This window comes from Brachyistius frenatus, unplaced genomic scaffold (assembly GCF_029030835.1).
Source record: "Brachyistius frenatus isolate BFR_SWC_R1_liver_20210118 unplaced genomic scaffold, ASM2903083v1 Contig_270, whole genome shotgun sequence".
Taxonomy (NCBI): domain Eukaryota; kingdom Metazoa; phylum Chordata; class Actinopteri; family Embiotocidae; genus Brachyistius; species Brachyistius frenatus.
The window spans coordinates 33,767-55,316 of record NW_027210869.1 but is presented as its reverse complement, the minus strand read 5'-3'; the positions used below and the strand labels follow the sequence as shown (position 1 = coordinate 55,316).

At 42.7% G+C, this 21,550-nt stretch overlaps 1 protein-coding gene across 1 annotated transcript in view; it reads left to right on the top strand.

Moving 5' to 3' along the window:
- The window catches only part of syne1a (spectrin repeat containing, nuclear envelope 1a), a 119,801-nt gene that overhangs the window by 71,642 nt on the left and 26,609 nt on the right, over positions 1–21,550 (top strand). The window contains 28 exon segments of the mRNA XM_069721665.1: positions 47–191; positions 491–709; positions 1,937–2,223; positions 2,680–2,845; positions 2,929–3,084; positions 3,626–3,778; positions 4,420–4,602; positions 4,800–4,937; positions 5,259–5,444; positions 6,228–6,350; positions 6,514–6,696; positions 7,608–7,751; positions 10,047–10,277; positions 12,554–12,694; positions 14,058–14,171; positions 14,544–14,705; positions 15,164–15,358; positions 15,499–15,672; positions 17,788–17,979; positions 18,717–18,848; positions 19,024–19,124; positions 19,524–19,674; positions 19,915–20,043; positions 20,158–20,331; positions 20,575–20,790; positions 20,882–20,983; positions 21,092–21,211; positions 21,306–21,506. Of these exon segments, the coding sequence (XP_069577766.1) occupies positions 47–191; positions 491–709; positions 1,937–2,223; positions 2,680–2,845; positions 2,929–3,084; positions 3,626–3,778; positions 4,420–4,602; positions 4,800–4,937; positions 5,259–5,444; positions 6,228–6,350; positions 6,514–6,696; positions 7,608–7,751; positions 10,047–10,277; positions 12,554–12,694; positions 14,058–14,171; positions 14,544–14,705; positions 15,164–15,358; positions 15,499–15,672; positions 17,788–17,979; positions 18,717–18,848; positions 19,024–19,124; positions 19,524–19,674; positions 19,915–20,043; positions 20,158–20,331; positions 20,575–20,790; positions 20,882–20,983; positions 21,092–21,211; positions 21,306–21,506 (4,618 nt within the window).

The following is a 21,550-nucleotide window of genomic DNA, read 5'->3' as shown; positions in this document are numbered from 1 at the left end:
ATATTTATGTCACTCAACAGTTGTTTGTAATTTGTATTTTTCTCAGATGTGCAGCTCTGTGGAGCTCCTTCCAACACGAGAAGGACACACTGGTTGAACAGATGAACGATTCAGAGAGCAGGATGGCCATGTTCACTACAGCTAAAGCCATCAGTGTTCAGCAGGCAGAGAAAAAGTGTCAAAGATACAAGGTGGGTTACTGTGTTTCACTCAGAAAACAGATTCTGCAGAAAAAGGTTGTCAGATATTTATAGAAACCCTCTAACTTACATGTGCTGCCTCCCACATGGCTGCACCAGTGAATCCTAGCATTTGTTTTCATCCTGGCAGATGCACGTTAATATTTAAACAGTGTGTTTATGCATCCCTGTGTCTGAGGAGTTGTAACTTTTAGGGGAGGGTTTTAGTTTCCCGTGGTATAAATGTTTCAGGAGAATGTATTTTATTAAACCGCCTGTGTGTTTGTGTTGCTGTGTGTTTTTGTCCGTAGTCTGTGGTGGCTCACATCGACCTGCAGGAGCTGCCTCTGAATACTCTGAAAGAGAGTGTAACGGAGTTGGAGCAAATCACCTCTGAATCCAGCAAAGCTGTCACCAGTCACGCTGTGTCGTCACTATGGCAACGGTGGACCAGGCTCCGCAGTGTTGCCCGGGCCCAGGAGAGGGCGCTGGAGGACACCGCGAGGGAGTGGAAGAACTTCATTGAGAAAGTAAGAGAGGATTTCTCAGTACTTTGTGTGGGTGTGAGCATGTGCTTGTATTAGTCATATTGTGGGGGCATAAATCAGTTCATACACTCAGATTGTGGGGACTCAGCTGGTTTTTAGTGCCAAAAAAAAAAAAAACCCTCAGTTTAAATCATTAAATTCTAGGGCGACGGCTCGGTTTAAGGTTAAGATTACAGTTAGGCAAATTAGTAGTTATGGTTCAGATTCGACTAAGTGCTTCACTTCCTACACATATACAGCGTAAAGCTAACCACCGGTGTCCCTACAATCATTCTACTGAAATGCCAACATTGACTAACAAAGGTGTAAATACTCATGGGACACTTGCAGCTGAGTGAGACACAAATTTACCAAACAGTTCTTGCATCTGCAGAATTGGGTCAAACACAGCAACAACTGAACAACAGTTGGCGGGCTATGATGTAACTCCAGGCTTCAGGCCAGTTGTTTCTTCCTGCCAAAACACTGTGTCATTAAGCATTTTCCCGCCTTCTGACCCATTTTGCTGTCAGCTCCCAAGAATACCCACAAAACACTGTTGCTTAAAAGGAAATGAAGTCAGACTCTGAGGAATAGTCACTTCCTCGTATGTGGCACATTCCTGTTGTCCGCTGTTTTTCAATGGCTCCTTTGTTCAGCTGGACATGATGTCATTCTCTGCACTCTGCACTCTGTTTCTTTCCTTTGACTAACACAGGGATTACCAAATACTGTCCACTGTTTTTTAAAAGAGTATTGGTGAAATAAGTTAACCACAAGTGAAGACACAAGTTATTTTTTTGCTTTCAAACTGAGTATTCGGTATTTTACGTGAAAAAAATAAACCAGAGACAAGTCATTAAAGTAAACATGCTCATATAGTCACGTGTTCTTAGATTTACGTATTGCAACCCCCCTTTTTTAAAGGGATGAACCAGTCAAGCTCAATACGGACAATTCTTTGACTTTACATGATAGTGAAAATCACTAAACAAAGGATCCGTGAACACAACATGGTAAGTCTTTGGGATAGGTGACCTTCAGTAGCTTGATGTTACTCGAATAGCAGATTTCAATCAAATAGAGATGCTGGAGTATAACTTAAATACTCCGTATAGATAAACAAGCCTGCAGGAGTGTTCATGCACTTTCTCCACATTAATAACTAAACTGTTAACCACAAACCTGCTGCATCAACTAAACCTTTTTTCATGAACTTCTAACCCTCAGATGGAGAAGGTGCGCACTGTGTCCAAAGACCTCCACAGTCGCGTCCCTGACAGCACAGTTGAGAAGGCAGCCACCAGGGCGGCGCTTCAGAGTCTCCTGGAGTATCACGACTCCTTCAACCTGGAGGTGGAGAGGGAGCAGTCCATACTGGCCTTGCTGGGGCAACAAACCCGTAGTCTGAGAGGAGAGGACGAGAGCGAGGAGGCAATGGAGAAAAAGACAGAGAACGGACACGAGGAGACCACCTGCCTACAAGAGATCAGAAGCATGCAGGAGCAATATGACAGGTGAGCGGACTAAAGCTGTGGCAAAAACACCAAATAAAACATAGGACTTAATATGAACTGAAAATGTATATTAATATTCTAACAGAAGAATCTCACTTAAACTTGCCATATGGTGGATAGTTGTCATCATTGTTCAACTTTTGCTAAGTAGATATTTCTTTTGCAGCCCCCCAGTAGACCTAATTAAAAGACTGTTACTTTAAGTATGTCAACACTTTTGGCATACAGTTAAAAAAAAAAAAAAAAAGCTTCACTCTGTGCTTAAAAGGTTATTTTACAAAAAAAAGAAAAAAGACCATTTGTTGCTTTTGTGCTTTATTTCAATGCAATTTATTTATTTATTTATTATCGTATTGAGGATGGAGTACAAAAAATAACCTGAATATCTCATTCAGATTGAAACATTTTCATTTAATTTATTTCCCACTGTTTGACCTTCTCCTGTGTCTTGTTCAGCCTTGTGTTGCAGGTGCGGGCCAGCAGGGCTCAAGTGCATCAGGAGTTGAGGGAGAGAGAGGAGGTGGAGAAAGAGCTGGGCTTAGTCAAAGGCTGGATCCAAGACACTCGTGGCTTACTGCTGAGTCCCACTGCAGACCTGGATTCACTGCTGCAAGAGCTAGAGGTAGACCAGTGCATGTTCACACACAGGCCTAAATACCGTATAATGTCATATACGCACTTCATGTAATGTTGTTTGTGTTGTAGAGTGCACATGGCGAGGTCATCAGCAGACGACAGAGTGTGGAGCGCATGGCGGAGCTGCAGCAGTCCAAGTACCAGGACCTCCAAGCTGGTCTTCCCTCTGAGCTCAGCATGCAGCTCGCTGAGGTGACTCTGGCTCTCGGCTCTGCTGAAGATCAGGTAACATCTCCTCTCTTTGGTGTTGCTAAAAGGATTTTATTTTGTTTTTATGTGTTTGTTCATTTAGTAATATAACATTACTGTGTATGTGTCAGGGTTAGCCAAGAGCTTGTTTTTCATGTTTAGTCCCTGGTCAGGTGTTAGATAGTCACCCTAAAAAAAGATCACAGTATTAAAATTACAAAGCTACTGAGGTCGTTTAGACACAGCAGACAGAGCTGCATCATACAAAAATGGGAGATATTCATAGAAATATGGACAAAATAGGACCACATTGTGGTGCATAATCAGACACCAGCTTAAATATGCAAAGCAGAAGCACAAATATAAGAAGCTTGTACAGCATTTAAAACACATAAATCTGTCTGACAAGATAAAACCAAAACCACGAGGCTCTTACTACATAACTGGAATGTCCAAGATTTGATTTCCTCTTTTGCTGCATGTGACAGCCAACACTCTCTTCCTGTCTCTATCAACAAATGCCAAAAAAAAAAAAAAAAAATCAATATTAAAAAACACTGTCTGCCATCTACTTTAGGTGCAAGCAAGGGAGAGGGAGGTGCAGCAGACCAGAGATGTGAAAGAGGACTTCAGCTCCAGACTTCAGGACATCGAGGCAAAGCTGAAGACCATCGCTCTAAAATTGGAAGACAAGGGTGGCGACCTGGAGGAGGCCAAAGAAGAGACCAAAGTAATCAAACCAACAGATTGACTAATTAGCAAGCCATTAACCCCTGTTAAATCGGCTATTCATTTTGCAGATGTTCAGGTTAATGAGTGTGCGAGAGTTGGAATGAACTGAATTCTGCCTTCAACAGTGACCCACTTTTCAGAGGAGTATTCCAGATGGGAGTTTGAGCCCCTTCCCTCCTGCTCTTCTTCTGGTCTCCCCGACATTTTTCTTCTCTCACTCCTCTGGCCATCTGTAAACCCAAAATGCCCAGAGTTAAACTGCAATTAAAGGAATAGTTTGTCATTGTGGAGACATCTCGCATGTCTAAAGTCTACTAATTAATCACTGCTGCTGGCCAAGAAATTATTATCCAGACCTCATATAAAACCGCAACATGGCATTTGTACACTTTGGTGTTATATAATCTGTGGGTCACTTTTAATTAGTGGCTGCTACTATTATCAAATGAAGACTGAAACTCTGAACTTGATCCCTTACAGCCATCTGAGATGTAAAGTTCACTGACTCCATCTTTAATTTCCTCTCCTCTCCTCTCCTCTCCTCTCCTCTCCTCTCCTCTCCTCTCCTCTCCTCTCCTCTCCTCTCCTCTCCTCTCCTCTCCTCTCCTCTCCTCTCCTCTCCTCTCCTCTCCTCTCCAGGCCCTCTGTGAAGAGTGTGAATCCTGTGGTTGCTCCCTGGCAGAGTTGGGAGTAGCTGTGCAGGAGTTTGGGGAGCGGAACCCTCTGCTGTGTAAGCAGCTGGGTGACGCTGTGGCGAAGCTGACGGAGGTGCAGCGAAACACCACCCAGCAGGTCCATGACAGAGCCAACAGACTGCAGAAGGTGAGACGGACATTCAGTACACCATGTCATGTAGACCTCCCCAAAGATGAATTTCCAATATTTCCTGCATGAATAAACACTGTTATATATTTTTGATTTGTTAGAATTTGGCTCCCATACCAGATCTTTCTGTTTAACTAAGCATACAGTCGTATTTTATTAACTTTCCTTCTACATTAATTATTGTCTGTGAGCAGGCAGAAAGACAGGTAGAGGAATATCAGGGCATGAAGGCATTCATTTTGGGCTGGACGGAGAAGGCTGAAGCTCTGGTCACCGGTAATATCATCTGGAGCTCCGCATCCCAGCTGCAGGAGCAGATTCGAGCACATCAGGTGAGTCTTAATGAGTTTCACAGCATGGGAGTGTGAATAGCTGCAAGACATATTGCAATAAAGCTGCTCTGTCTTGTGCACAAAAAAAGGGGTTCTGATATATATGATTGTTTTTCCACAAAAATAAATACTTCTATTAACAGTATTAACCCATGAAATCTGAAGATATCCCTGCAAATTGCAGCTAATTAGTTTCACACACTTGTTTGATTCGCAGTGAAATGTCATACTGTACACTGGGTTGGCCGGCCTTAATTAGTATAATTGCACAACAGAAAATGCTCCTCGTTTTGACTTGTAATTATGTTCCTATGGTGACAGGCGTTGCTGCGGGAATGTCGAGGTCTCCATGGTGACTTGGAGGCCATGGGGGAGAGGGAGGGGCAGCTGGCGGATGTGTTGCAGACGGAGGGGTGGAGCCTGCAGGTGAAACACCTCAGCAGACGCACAGAGGAGCTGCAGCAAAATGCCAAGACTCGTCTCCAGAGTCTGCAGGATGCAGCGAAGGTAAACAACACTTTGAGGCAGACGTTATGGGAGTCACACATCAGTAACATTTGCCGTCACATTTTTTTTTTTTTTGGATCACTGTCATCAAATTATCTTAATTTCTGTTAAATAATAATACAAAAAAACAATGTCTCTACTTTCATTTCATACATACAAACATTTTTGTGAGTATCAAGAGGTTCACATCCCTTCAGTGAGTCAAACACACCACAGCTACAGCCCAACAGTGCCCTCTATGGCCATTTATCAAGTATTACACCATCCTAATGGGATTCACTGTTTAGCTTGTGCAGCAGTAATTTGTTACACTAATCTGATTGCCATCCACTCCGTACCCAGATGACTGTCTGTTGCTGATTGTTGCTAATAACACTGTGAATTGGGAATGTGTTTCCAGTTCCCCCTGTGAGTTTGAATGTTTCCAATGCCTAAGCTGCAGAGCTTAACTTTAATTTGCAGTGACTTGTAATTTAGTTGTCTTCCCATTAAATACATCTAGATTAGTATAAATTTGCAAATGAATAGTTTTTAAAGAGATACAGATATTTTTATTCAAAGCTTCAAATCAACAGAAAAAACCCACTTTTGCCAGCTTACAGTAAATACCCACAAAAGTAGGTCCACTTTAGCAATTACAATTTCTGGAAATCTTATTTTATACACATCTGATTACTACTTTGTATAGAAACTACATCATAGGTTTACAATGCTGTATATATTAGCTGTTCCTATGGCCACATATGCTTTCCTTTGATTTGTTATAACATTGTCTCTCTTCAGGACATGCTGCGTCTTGAGGCAGAGGTTAAGAGCCTCCATGCTGCTGTAGACCAGATCCAGGTTACACTCGCATCCCCCGACCTCAACAAGCTCAGCCTCAGAGAGCAGCTCACACAGAGACAGGTAAACACAGCACCTACACAGAATTCAAATAAATAAATAATGACAACGATGACATCTGCAAACAACTTTCAGTGACCTGCGTGTAGACTTCAAGAACAACTATTTATTACACTTCCAACAGTTCTTTCTCCTCTCTAACACCCTGTCTTTACTCCTCTATCAGCATCTCCTGGTGGAAATGGAGGGCTTCAAACAGCAGGTGGCTGCAGTACAGCAATGTCAGAGCGCCCTCCGGCTACCAGAAGAGGTAGTTGCCAGTCTGCCCATCTGCCGCATGGCTCAGACTCTGCAGCAAGAGGCCAGCCAACTGCAGCACACCACCATCCAGCAGTGCAACATCCTGCAGGTAGAGGGCAGTCCTGACACTATGAATGCTGCTGATCAGTTGTCAGACACAAAGTCTAAGTTTATATAAATAAGAGAACTAAGAGATGTATTATTCTGTTAATGCATTACATTACCTGGTCAGTGTGATAAGATTTTTCCTTCCAGGCCCAGATATTTTTTTGTATTACATTATTTTTTATTTGTCTTTTCCCTAATTGCCAGATTATCTGTCAAATAAGTATCAAACAACTACATCTAAACAGCTCAGAGGAGTTATGTAGTTTTATTTAGTCTTTTCTTAGGTGGAGTAGGTGCTCTGAATTCAGCCCTATAGTGTGTCAACATCAGGAATGTCTGTGTTTTCTTTTAGCCCCCATCAGAGAAGATTAGCCCTCAAAGGAAGAAGCAAGCGACCTGTAGACTCTATGTTGAAGACAAACACCTAAAACAGCCATTTTAACCGAACATATAATCCAACAAGAACTGAAACAAAGACTCTGCCTTGTGCTCACATGCCTCAGAGTCAGGTTTTAGATAGACTGCTTACTGTATCTAAACATTTATATCTCAAACTCCAACCACCGTGTTCTGGACCTCATCATGTGAATATGTCTTCCATATACTTTAACAGTTCACAATGAACGGGAGTGGTGTTTGAAATGAACTCACTGCTTTAATATCAGCAAGACTCTGACGTGAAAGATTTTATATATTTGAAATACTGTTTGGAAATTAACATCATGCCAGTGTTGTAACATGGAGAGAGGAACAACTGACTCCAATCAGATTACAGATTGACACTGACCTTTGACCTCCCTGTTAAATGTGGCAAGAAAAAATATAATTTCCCGTTAGGAATCAGTGATGTAAATCGTTATTTCCTAATGGTTTTCCATTTTTACCAGCCGTGTTTTGTTTCCTCTTTGACAGGAGGCTGTGGTGCAGTATGAGCAGTATGAGCAGGAAGTGAAGAACCTCCAGAGATTAATAGAAGAGGCTCACCGCATCATCCAGGACCGGCCCGTCTCTACCAATAACATACAGGAACTCCAGGCTCAGATACACCACCATGAGGTAGAGCAGCACACACACATCCTCTCTGTTTGTCTTCTCAATTAATGAAAACACCGATATGTAAGAGTTGAACATCTGATCTCAAAGCCATAGGCGTTATATGGGAAATACTAATATAAGCGCCAACGCTCTTTTGGGGAAATATTACAAAAGATTTTGTAACTTGCCTGAAGGGATGTGCTCCCTTTCAGCCACAGGAGCAGCTGCAGCGTTGGACTTTGGACAGTAATGCCTGGCTCCCGAGGTTTTTGAAGGGGTTATGCACAGGGCAGTGAACTTCTTCAAACCCGTGTAAAACATTGACCATGTTTTGTGCAGTTTGAGAAAGGGCCTTTCTCAAACTGCGGCCTCAAAGTACATATCGTCTAAAATATCATGATATACTATAGAAAGAAGATATAATTTGATCAGCCCCTGAGAGTCCATGAAATAACAGAAAGCAATAAGACTTGTATTGATTGAGTTTAGATGATAGCAAAACCTCATAGATTTAAAAAAAAAAATTAAAAAAAATCCAGGATTAGTGAATGACAGTGTTTTTCATTTAGAGCTTCTACAATGTTCTGGTTTTCCTTTCCTCAAAGAGGAGTGTGTTCGACTCTTACGAAGATGAATATGCTGATGTCTCAAACATCTTTTCTAATGAGTTCAAGTTTTTTAACATCAAAGAACCCAGAGAGAGAAACGGAGAACTTGAGTGACTATTTACTTCCTGTACGATATTACAGTGTGAAACAAAAGAGAGAAGTTGCAGCAGCGGGAAATAAACTGTAAATCTTAAAGTAGATGTAACAAACCCTCAGGACTGAGTCAGACTGTACTGCAGTCATTTATTCATTCAGCAATTACAGTAACTGTAGATGTCTGTTTTGTCGTAATATCTTGATTAAAAATAAATGGACAATTAATAGATCTTCACATAACTACCTAAGTTCCAAATTAAGTATATCTGATTTAATTCCCCTTTAACATTATCAGAGCAAGGCAGGTTTGTTTATATAGCATCTTTCATACACTGCGGTCACTCAAAGTGCTTTACAAATGAGAGAATACAAGAATGTTGTTTTAGGTCAAATTCATAATTTGAAAATATCTAAAAGAATAAAGATGAAATACATCACCAGTACCATCATGGAGCAGTTCAGGAAGAATAATTAGTTGTGCCGGTACAAGCCCAACTCTTTATCTGATGATGCATGTATATATAATCTGCATGGATATATGGCAGTCAGATGGTTTCCACCTGAGTTATTCAAGCCTTGTGCTTTCTGTTGCAGTTTCACTTTGCTGAGTAAGTGTGTTTGATCTCTGGTGTAGAGGGAGATGGAGAAGGAGGGAGGAGGGGCAGAGGCAGAGGCAGAGACCTGCAGAGAAACAGATCAAATCTCCCCACAGGCAACACATTTTCTATTACATTTCAACTTTCCCTGCATGTTTCTGGCAGATTTTTTTGTATCTCCTTCCAATCCTCAACGGGGGAACATAGAGACTTGCAGATATTTTCTCTGTGCTTCCTTCTCTGTTAGGCAGCAAAGTGGCTTAACATGCCTGTGTGTTTATATGTCCAAGTTTGATCTCTAAAGCTGAGCAGATAGCTGCAACCCCACTGGCCCAGTTAGTCACATGACCTGATTATGGACTGCATTGGCCATCTGTGGGACAGAGGGAGAAGAGGGGGGAGGAGGAAGAGGGAGGTAGGAGGAGCTGGACCTTTGCTGTAATTTGACACCATCTCTGTCATTCTTCCTCCATGAGCACTCCCTCTTTCCTTGCAGCTCTCTTTTGTTTAAAGGAATCTGCCCAGAGGATTGGTGGAGAAGGGAAGAGGCAGGCGGTGGAGGGGGAGGTGGGAGGGTGCAATGCAGTGAGATCACTTCCTGTTTTTCCTTGCCATTTGTGTACATGTATGAGAGGGAGTGCCTGAGGGATTTTGAACTATTTCTGCGAGGGTCTCTGTCTCAACCAAACATCCTGTCTGGTAGCTGATCTGAGTCACCCGCCTCTGTGCTGCTCTGATTGGCTCAGAGATATAGAGGAGAGACAGAGACGGAAAGAAAAAAAAAAAAGAGAGAGTGAGTGAGGCAGAGCTGTTCTCTTTCTACTCTTACACACTGTGAAGCTCAAAGCCAGAGAAGAGAATACTCCCCTCACACCACATTCAACGCTGAATCACCCCCTTTTCTCCACGGTCCCTCTCCAACCAGGAACTATTGATCATCTGTTGTGGACTGAACCACCCTCTCCTGACCCTGGGGGTGGCGGTGTTTTCTCTTCTCCGGGGGGATGTTTTGACAGGAGCTTGCCCAGAAGATCCGTGGCTACCAGGAGCAGATCGCCTCCCTCCACTCCAAGTGCAAGATGCTGACGGTGAAGGCCAAACACGCCACCATGCTGCTGACGGTCAGCGAGGTGGAGGGCCTCTCAGATGGCATGGAGGAGCTGAGTGATGAGGAGCTGCCCAGTGCTGTGGCAAACACCACCACAGCTGCTACCAAGCAGCTTCCAGCACACCCCTCTGTCGTCATGGTGAGTGGCAAAGCCTTTTTTGGATATACACACACACAGAGACACACAAGTACACACTTGTGTGTCTCTGTGTGTACAGGATGACAGTTGGGATTGCGAGGTTTAACTCCACAAATTTAACTCCCTGTTACCAGTGTGCAAAGTTATATCTGTACGATTGAATTCCAAGTTAATAACAAGATTAAAAAAAAAAAAAAAATCTTCTAAGAAACTGAGCTGCAGGACTTCACATAACACAAACTTGGACATGAACACTGTTCCCCCCAAAAAGGCACCAATTCCAGATAGTTTGCAGCTGCTGCAGGTCGTTCCATCGTGGAGATCTTGCCACAACTCTTCTGTGGATTCAGTGCTTCTGTCTCTTCATGTAATCCCACACTGACTTAGTGATGTTGGGATCAGATCTCTGTTGCAGCACTCCTTGTTCTTCTTGTCGGTGAAGATAGTTCTTACGACTCTGTCTGTATGTATGGTGTCGTTGTCCTGCTGTCGACGCCTTACTGATGGACACAAATTTAAACAAATGAAGTACCCCAAATGTGTGCACAGCACTGTAAAAGGTTCAGAATAGCTCTTTCCTCTCTATTATTATCCTTTTCCCTGTTTCTCTTTTTCCCTGCGCATTTGTTGTTGTTTTTGTTTTGAACAAACATAACTATGCTTTTTTTCCCCCCCTCAATAGCAGCTTTACTATTCTGGCAGTCTCCTCTTGTGTATCACTGCGCTGATACCTTGCTTTGTCTCTTCACTTCACTTCATATTCGCCTGAATCTGTTTGCCTGCTACTGTCGTATGTCATCGTCAGCTTGATCATTCATTCTTCTTATGCGCTCGTATCGAAGTAACCACCAGACTTCCTGCTCTTCCTCTCTGGCTCGGTTTCTGAATCAGATTTATTTGCTTCTTCACCCTGTTACTGTTATCTGTGGTGGCTTTCGTCTTAACAGGCCAGGAAACAGGATATTACTGTGTGTGTGTGTGTGTGTGTGTGTGTGTGTGTGTGTGTGTGTGTGTGTGTGTGTGTGTGTGTGTGTGTGTGTGTGTGTGTGTGTGTGTGTGTGTGTGTGTGTGTGTGAGCAGAGCATGATAGGCATATGTGTAGGGTAACGCCTGAGATAAACAGATTGCATGGACCGCTGATGTCTTTGATTTCTTACAGTTGGACATAGTTTCTGCTCAGTTTCAACAAATCTCACCACGTAAACCACTGACTTTTCCACAAATGCCGGCATGCTGACGCTCTATGTTGCCTTGTATTGCATCATAAAGCCCGGGAAAACGTCCTCCAAAATTTAACAAGGGCCTGAGTCAGTCGACCAAGAGCTGCATTAACTGCCAAAAAGCAGCCCAGTATGGTTTGGCTCACATTTCAGCTCTGCCTCTCTATTGAAGCATGCAGGCACACTGACAACTGTGCTACTTCTAGGACAGCTGCTGCTGCTGCTGCTGCTGCTGCTGCTGTGCTGTATTCACAGTGTCAGTGTCGGTTAGCTATGCCATGCTTTAGCTGTTCTTTGTTTGGGCCTCGATACTCCTGGGGGTTTTCATCAGATGACTTTTTCTTATTGTTCATATGCTGTTTTATAAACTTTAAACAAACCTGTCAATTTTGTACTCTAGTTTATGCATCAAACTGTAGGACCGGTCTCGATCCATTTTTTTAATAAGAAGTATTGCTGGAAAAACTTAGCTTAAAACATTTAAGGCAACATTAAAACCTGCCAAATTATATGTATAATTTGTGGATACCACTTACAAAGGGAAGATTAGGGTGGTTCTCAAACTGTAACTCTACAGTATGTGTGGGTGGTGTGAACAATCAATGTGTGTGTACTAACTGTCTGTGTGACTGTTAACTTCTTGGTCAGGGTTGTTGATTTACACTCGCACATCCTGTGGAAAAAGGTGGCTCATTAATTGCCGGAGGAATCTCATGTTCATCCAGAGCAATGCTACACACTGAATTATGTCTCTTTAATGTCGTGCTGTGACAAAAGCATCGCCAGTAGCAGTAGTGTGATCCAATAGGTCTCCTTTCTGTGTTATTTGATTACTCACTGTCTAATTAATCCGCAATGTGCCTGCTCACTGTGATCAGCCTAACCTGCTCTCCCCTATTAATTTTGATACTCTCTCTTCTTCTCCTCCCTCTTCATTTTTCTCTCTGTCTCCTCACTCCTTTGATCTGGCTCTTTTCTGTTTGGTCTCCTTCCCTAATTCTTCCACCTGCTTCTTTGATGTGTGTGTTTTCCTGCTCGCTGTGTACCTGTGGTCAGATGACAGCCGGCCGCTGCCACACACTCCTCTCCCCTGTGACAGAGGAGTCAGGGGAGGAGGGCACCAACAGCGAGGTCTCCTCTCCCCCTGCCTGCCGCTCCCCTTCTCCAGGGGCTAACGCTGACACTCCTCTTAACCAGGTACTGAAAATCCCACCCCGGTAACCTTTCAGAGCCCCCCAGCACCACCTGACTGGTCCTGCTACTACCCATCCTACCATCGCCCGTTTTACATATTGCACCTTCAATTTTCAGTCATCAAAATCATCCTGAGAAATCACCACCTAATTCTGTGAAACAAAAATGTCCATGTTAATAAGTTACCAACCAAATATTTAGTCTTCTGTACCTTCTGTTTACAATTACTGCAAACAGATTATTTTACTGTTTTCGCAGTAAAATGCAAATGACTGTCTTTGTATCCATGACATTGATGGATACTCAACGTCTGGCATATGATAATGTCACCCTGCTGTATTTCAATCACTATAGGATTTTAAGAAATTTAGATATGTGACCGAAAATGACTTGTTATGGTGGATATGTGCATTTCTGCACCCCATCCCTTCCCATTCGCTCAACCACCAAACAAACCCTGACCTCCCCAACATCACCACTGGCAACATAATGTGTGTTTGAGAAAGCTGGAGATTTGCTGTGCTGTCCCTGCTTTCCCTTTTTATGAGCACTATATTTGCATTTTTACTGTATTTTCTTTGCATCTTGTGTCCTTTTCCAAATATAACTAAGGTAGCTGTTGGTGCAATCTGACTTGATGCAACAGTGAAACAGCAGCACTTTGTTGTTCTTGGAGAAACAGCAAAGGTCACAGTTGTTTTTTTGAGTTGTTATTGTGAAACACAGTTTCTGTCTTGTGTCATTGAGGTTAATTGTCAAAAGAAGAAAAATCATTAAAGTCAAAGTCAGCTGGGATATTTGAAGATGACCGAAGGAAAGTATCATGGGTGAAAGTTTACCTGAACGTAAAGGGACCTCAGCTGCTCGGCTGCTGAGGTGGAAACATCCCACAAATTACAGAAAACAGATTTAACTTGCATTTCGTAAGCAGTGCTCAATAGTCTTACATTTTGACACACGCCCTCTGTGTGGAAGTACATGAGTGTGTGTGTGTGTGTGTGTGTGTGCCTGATTTCCCATAACAGACAACCACCATAAAAACCATTAACTCATGGCTTTACTTTCCATTTCAGTTCACACTCCAAAGGAAATGTTGGTTCCTGTCAACTTTTGATTAGAGATGTAGAACAGATTGAAATTTTTGTTGGTATTAGTCTATTCAAAATGAATGCATTACTAAGCAGCATTTATGTTCAGCACTATATTTTCAGCGCACTTGCCTCAAATTTTGCAAATTCATATCTGAAATTGATATTATGTTTGAGGATACATCAGAACTAGCATACGTTGTGAAGGTCAAAACACTGTAGGAAGCATTTAGTGGATATCGAATGAAACCCACACTCACTGTGTTGTTGTGCCACAGGGTCGAGGCACACTAAGCCGAGCTCCCCTCCAGGAACTGTACGACCCATCTATGGAAACCAGTGCTGCTAACTTGGATGACCTGCAGAGATCCTGGGAAACACTCAAGAATGTGGTACGTAACATCACCGGCTTCATTCAGCTAAAAGAAGTCACAAATAAAACACCACAAAGTGAAATTTAACATACCAGAACATCTCTTAGTCAAAAACAGCTACAGAGATAGATTTTATTTTAAGAAATCCACATGGCTTACTTATCCTGTTTGGAGACTCGGCACATTTCACAGTTGGATAAGGATAACATTTGAGACTGTTAGACAGTTATGAGAGTTCTCACAAAATCAAGGATTAAGCTTGAGTGTCCTATTATCTTCCACACGTCTACAGTAGTACCACGTTTATGCTGACACATGAACTGATATAAAACTGAACTGAAATATATATAAATAAATATATAGTTCGTCATTACTTCTTTCTTGCCACAGATCAGTGAGAAGCAGAAGAGCCTGTATGAAGCTCTGGAGCGGCAGCAACACTATCAGGAGTCCCTGCAGTCCATTTCCACCAAAATGGAGTCCATCGAAGGGGCACTCAATGAGAGCCTGGAGCCCAAAAAGACCCCCGAGAGCCAGATGGCTGCACACCAGGTGAGAGAGAGTGTGTGTGTGTGTGGGGGGGGTTTCTGGGTAAGTTGTGTTCATGCATGGGTTAAAGGGAGAGAGGAGCAGAGTTCAGATTATGAAGGTAAAAATACAATATATGAAGTGCAATCTTAAAGGCAGACAGGACACAAACACGACAATTAAAAGAGGCTTTTCTGGGAATACAGGGAATGATTGAGGGGTTCAATATTGCACTCGGCCATGCAATGGTTCCACAGACTGCATGGCACTGTTCTCCGTTGCTATGCCAACATCACAGCCTCGGCCGAAACGGTTCCTTTCTGTAGGACTACTGTAAGGCAGTCTGGACAAACCCTCTTCTACTGCTGTCTCACTGTCTTCTTTTCAGTCTCTTTTCCTGCAATAATCCCGATCAGCTCGCTTTAAAAAAAGAAAGAAAAAAAAGATTTTACCTCTGACATTTCTGATCTCTGTCTGTACAGGCTCTGATGGACGAGATCCTGATGCTACAGGATGAGATCGGTGAGCTACAGACGTGTTTCTCTGAGGAGCTGGCCGACAGCGACAGTGACGGGGAGCCGGGGGACCAACTGGCCCTCCAGTCGACTCTCACTGTGCTGGGAGAAAGGATGGCCACCATACGAATGAAGGCTTCTGGAAAACGGCAGCTGTTGGAGGTGAAGGGCTCCCAAAAATTCCCCTACTTTTTTCTACTTTATGTTGTGCCTCTATGTATAGTCCTCATCTTTAAACTGCAGTAGAGTATTTCCCATGAACACCTGGGAGTCTAACATGTTTGTCACATTGACCACTACAGGAGAAACTGAGTGAACAGCTGGAGGAGCAGCGGCAGGAACAGGCGCTGCAGCGTTACCACAGTGAGGTAGAGGAGCTCGACCACTGGCTGCTCAGCACTCGTGCCACTCTCAGTTCTGCCCTTCAGCCCCAAAGTGAAGACATGGACATGGAAGAGCAGCTCATCGACTGTCAGGTGAGATGCTGCTCTCATCCAAGACTGGTTTGACTGAGCACTGAAAGAGTACGAGTCTGATTTATTAAGGACAACAGTGACGATTCACTTTTTCCTCTCCTGATGTGTGCTGCTGATTAAGGTTTCCTCAGCTGACACAATGAAGGAAATCTTTTTTATTTGAATTCCTATTACTACCCCAGGCACTGTATGAAAATCTGTATAACACTGTTTTATTAAGGGAAAGCTATCAAAGGCCAGAGTGACGCATCTGACTGCTTCACTGTTCCAGAAATAGCACCTAAACTGGGATTCATTCCCTTGGTAAAATACATTACTGTTACTATTTTAGTCAACCATTAACAGTTTAATTCATCCTCTAAAACCAGAGGAAACTTACAAAACTTTCCCTGAATATTGGGTCGGTTTCAGAACAAATACGAGCCATTTATTGTCCAATGAACAAACACTTTTTAGGACTAAGACACTGAGATTAGAATTAAGGTCTGACCCTGACAAAGGCTATAATGACTATAACCAGTAATAATGGACCGAAGTTTTAGTTTTAAATTAGCTAGGCCTGGCACTACCAAACTATATCAAACAATATAAAATATATAGATATCCTCCCTTTTGTGAAGGACACTGAGTCAAACTCTAGCTATATCTTATTGTTTTAATCTATGATGTGCTCATTTATTATCACTATGTTATACCCTACTTGATGTGCCTCTTGGGAAATGCTAACGTGGCAGCAGGTTCTTACACAGTCAATAATGGCTGACGTTGTGCTCTTGATTTAAGCTTTTCAGGGATGTTAATATCGCCGCTCTTCTCTCACTGCTGAGTTAAACTTGATGGTTACTTGTGAGGAGTGATGACAGAGCCTAAATATAAATGCCGTACATATTCTACATTTATAGGACATGTGAGCGCAGCTGATTGAACTGCTATGAATTAATGTTTAAACATTCATCCCATGATGATCCGTATTTGCCTTCTCAGCACTAATAATGTTAGTTCTGTTGCTCAGGCAAAGGAAATCAGTGATTTGAAGTGTGTTTGTAGCAGCTGGCAGACAGTAAGCTGATTATAGCTCATATATGCCTCCTGTGGCCCTCGGGTCTAAAGGTCCGGCCCATGCGGAGCTTCATCTCTGGGGGGTTAAAACTGTCCAGAAGCACAGATTATTTCAGTATTGATCCACTGGAAAGGGCACAATGTGTTATCGGTTATGAGCTTAGAGAAATATAGTGAAGGGAAAAACACTGAAATGAAGGAAATCGAGTCGGGACGGAGCAGGAAGATCAGGGAAAAATACAAAGGGCTTTGGATAAATAACGATTGAAAATAATTAGTCTTTTAAAGGTGGTGTTGGATGAATATAGGTCTCTGCATTAGGATAATAGTAGGTAGTTTGGAAAGTAGGATTACTTTTTTAAAATTTTCTGTGAATGGTTTAAACTTGTTAGTTATTCGCTAAACAACCAGAGTCTACTCATTTAAACACTTCTACACAACAAGAAAACCACTACACTGTAAGCAGCTTAAAAACCACTTAGCATAGTGTGTCATGGGTCAGTGTTTAATCGAATTCTTTACTGAGCCAAAACTTTTGGTCTCCCATTGTACAGTTATATTATCCTACAACAAACTCTACCTGTCTTGTACTTGTGTCAGTCAAAACAAAAAAATCCTGAAAAAAGCAATTTCATCTGGGGCCACAAACGAACAGGAGATGTTTTGAAATTTAAATTAAAGTATCATAAGGAGGCTTTCGCAGTATGAAGTGGAGAAAGAACAAAGTTTTTTTTGCTTTTCCACTGAATGTCAGATGACGGCAATGAACAAAGCAAAAAGAGTAAAGAGGAATGTGAGGCACTCTGAGTAAAATTCTCTCTGCTGAGCGCTGTTGTTGTGAAATACACCAATACAACCTTAATCCCCCTCTTTTCCACTTCTATACAATTGTTGGCACTTTTCACACTTAGTCTGCTTACAGCTCAGGGAGGGTTTCTCTTGAGAAATGATGTAGGGGACTGAGAGAAACGGATTAAGCCTGGAAAAAATACTGATGAGGAGGGTTTACAAGTAGACACTGCTTCATTTTGTCAACTGTAACTTCTGCCTTTCCAGAACATGCTGTTTGAGATCGAGCAGAAGGTGTCGTACCTGTCCGAGCTTTCCGTCCACAGTGAGAGCCTGGTGCTGGAGGGCCGGGCTGAGACCAAGGGAGAGGCGGAGCAGCTCACCTTCAAACTGCACTCCCTCAAAGACAGCCTGGTGGAGCTGCAGCAGATGCTGCAGGACAAACAGGTTGACATACAGGTGAGATCAGTTGGTCATGTATTTGGTTTCCCACCATACATTCAGTTTCCCAGCTTTAATTCTTTCCTGCTTTTGCATCATTTTCCTTGTGCTGTGCTGCATTATGTTGATTTGGATTGCAGCGTCAATGGTAGTATTGTGCAAATAGTACTAAAGGTCATTTCATTCTCCTTCATAAAAGTCCACTGTTTTCCACTGTGGAACAACAACAGCCTGTGTGTCTCACAATGGGCCTCAGACACCAGACAAAAGAATGCTAACTCATCACATGCACTCACTAAATGTAGGCCATCAGGTGTGTTTCTGATGACACAACATGACGTTTTGGCTTTGTGCTTTTAGTTTTCCTCTAAAAAATGTCTCAGTTTCCACAGAAAATTATTTACAAAGACAATCCAGGCATACACTGAGCTACTGGCCTCCCTCAACATGCCTCTTTGGTTACTAATGAGATTTCCTAGCCAATGGATCACTGTATAATAAATGAGGAAGATACAGTAGCTTTTTAAGCAATTTGAAATGCTGACAACAATCTCTATTTGATATATAATTATTTGTAGGTACTTCTTAAGACTTGTACAACACTTTAATACATAACATCTTTCTCATTATTTCTTCTTAAAATGTTACTTAATTTGGCAGTAAAATGTCTCTTGGCTGCAAAAATGACAGCGATATCTGCTGTACAGCATTGGTCTGAAGTCACTTCTTAACCCTGGCATCTGTCTGTCTCCCAGGGTTCATTGCAGGAGCAGGAGGACAGTGAGCCAGACTCGTCTCTGTCCCTGAGTCCCAACGTTCAGGACTGGCTGTCTCAGGCCCGCTCAACACGCACACAGCAGCACCACGACAACCTGCTGCGACAGAGGGTGAGAAGAAACTGAGCATTTGTTTAAAATATTTAACAGGCCTGGCCAAAGCTTATCTTGACCGCTTTACTTTTGACCTTTTGGAGGGCCGTATGTAATTTGTTAACTAAATCAATTTCATTCGTCTTGGATACTCCCCCTTACAGGTAATCTAACACAAGTCTTATATTTCTAGGAGCTGCAGGAGCGAGTGGCTGAACAGAGGAAGTTGCTTCAGTTTGTAGCCAGTGTCGGGGAAGAGTTACTCGGTCAACAGACCACACCCAACGGGGACAGGTACAGGAGACATAAGTTTCACACGTCAGAAAAATGCCAACACACAGTACACTTAAACACACCTCTCCACACCTCTATAGGCTGAGTTTAGGACAGACATTTATCGACTGACATGAAGAATTAGATGTCTATGGTGGAGTCCACAATATGACAACATTTACATTTTGGATTCAATGTGAATATTATTATTCACATCCAAACACTAAAAAGGTTTATGCAGAAGCTCCAAAGATCAGATATTGTATCTGGCTATGTCAAGCCAAATTTACAATTTATTTTGTCAAAGCTTTAGAGAAATGTGTTATATTCTTAAAAATGTTAACCTTAAGCGTACAATAAACCGTTTTGATGTTTTCCAGTCAGGACTTTGACCACAGCAGTTGCTTTGTCTCCCCACAGTGAGATATCTGTCCCTGGTGGAGTGCTGCTGGAGACTGAGACCTTGTCTCCTGTGGACCAGCTGAGACAGAGATGGGAAAATCTCAATAAAGATCAGAGCACGAAGCTGCAGCTCTCCCTCAGCACACTGGAACAAGACCAGCTCAGCCCGGTACACATACCAGACACTGTGGATCTCTACTTTCTGCTTTAAATTTAGATTTTCAAAGTGTGATGTTTTTGAATACATGTTTTGTGTTAAATTTGACATACATTAGGAGGTCATTATTTCAGGCTAAAGTACTCTTTGTGGTACTTTTTCTTCCTGTCATAATTTCACATTTCACATAATTTCATTGTTTGCTGCCAGTCTGAGCCTCATATATTTCTCATATATCACTGTTGTGTGCAGGTCCTCCACCGGTCCCGTCTTTCCAGTCCCAGCATGGTGTTCAGAGGCGAGCCTGCCAGCCAGAACTCTCGCTCTCCCAGAGCTCTGTTTGACGCCTGCAACCAGTCTCTGGAAAGAATCTCTCAAGAGGTAAAGCACAGATTTTCTTTTTTTTTTTTTTCTGCTCATGAAGACATTTCTGTGTCTTTAACTGAAAACCGAAGCATTCTCACTGGGTCAATTTTCGTTTTTTCCTCCTCACAGGCTGCAGGCGGTGGGGGTAAGCTGGCAGCGTCTTTTGGAGGGGCAACAGTCCAGCAGGATCTGTATGCTGCAGTATCAGCAGCCTCCTCCTGGTTAGATGCTGCTGAGAATCAGCTGCTCTCCGGTCCTGTGCTGCTGTCCGAGGACACCGAGACACAACTCACTAATCTAGAGGTAGAAGGAAACAAATACGATCAGTTTGGTTCACTCTTAAAGATATAAAATAGTCAGACATTTACATCACAGCAGAAAATAATAAAATTACCTGTATGTTTTACTAATACTGGCAGTTTTCTAGCATTAATTAAAAGCACTGGTTTTATAGTGACACTGCTAACAGAGGTTATGAAGACACAATGATTTAACATAAGCAACCAATACTCCACTGGACTGATATCCCAATTTCACTCTGTTCAGGGTCTGAATAAACAGCTGAAGGAGATAACCAGGGAGGTGAACCAGTGCAGAGAGCAGCTGAGTGGAGGGATGGGCCGGGTGTGTGGAGGAGAGGAACGAGCTCTGATGGAAGACACGTTAGAGGGCCTCCAGGAGAGGATGGGCCTGCTGGACTCTGCCCTGGAGCACCACTGTGACGGCATGAGGGACAGACTGCAGGAACACTCGACTTTCCAGGTCTTAAAGCCAAACTGTTGCACTTAGGTTGTGATGTGGCTGCCAACACCATCATTCATAACTTTAACATTGTTTCTGGTATCTTTTCCAGATTGAACTGAGGATGCTGTTCACGGCCCTGACTGAAAGTAAACACCAGCTGCTGCAGAAGATGGCTGGAACTGCAGACAGACCTGCATCCAAACAGATAGAGGTGTGATACCAACCACCTGCAGACACACAAGAATTACAAGTATATTTAAGAAAGTTTGTAGAGACTCCTATGAAGATATATCCAGTGAACATGGTGTGTCCTTCGCAGACATTGTCAGAGGTGGAGGACAGTATGAGGGATATTGAGCAGAGAGTGACTGAGCTGAAGAGCAGAGCAGAGGTACTCCAGTCTGACCAAACCTCCAACCAGGAACTACTCAAACTACAAGTAAGAACTATTTTCTCCTCTGGATTGTCCCTCAGGATCATAATGTCTCTGCATTTTAATAACTAATGTTTGTCATGTTGTTGTGTCTTCTTAGGATGCATATGAGGAGGTGGTGCTCATGGTGGGCTCCAGACGGAGCAGCCTGAACCAGGGCTTGTCTCTGAAGACTCAGTATGAAGCTGCACTTCATGACCTCACCGACCTGGTGGACACTGCTCAGGACAAGATGGCCGCTGACCAAAAGATGACAGTGGCTTCTGTCATCGAGGTCCAGATTTTACTAGATAAACACAAAGTAAGGAGGGTGAAGAAACACCGTAGTATTTTATTTAACACTAT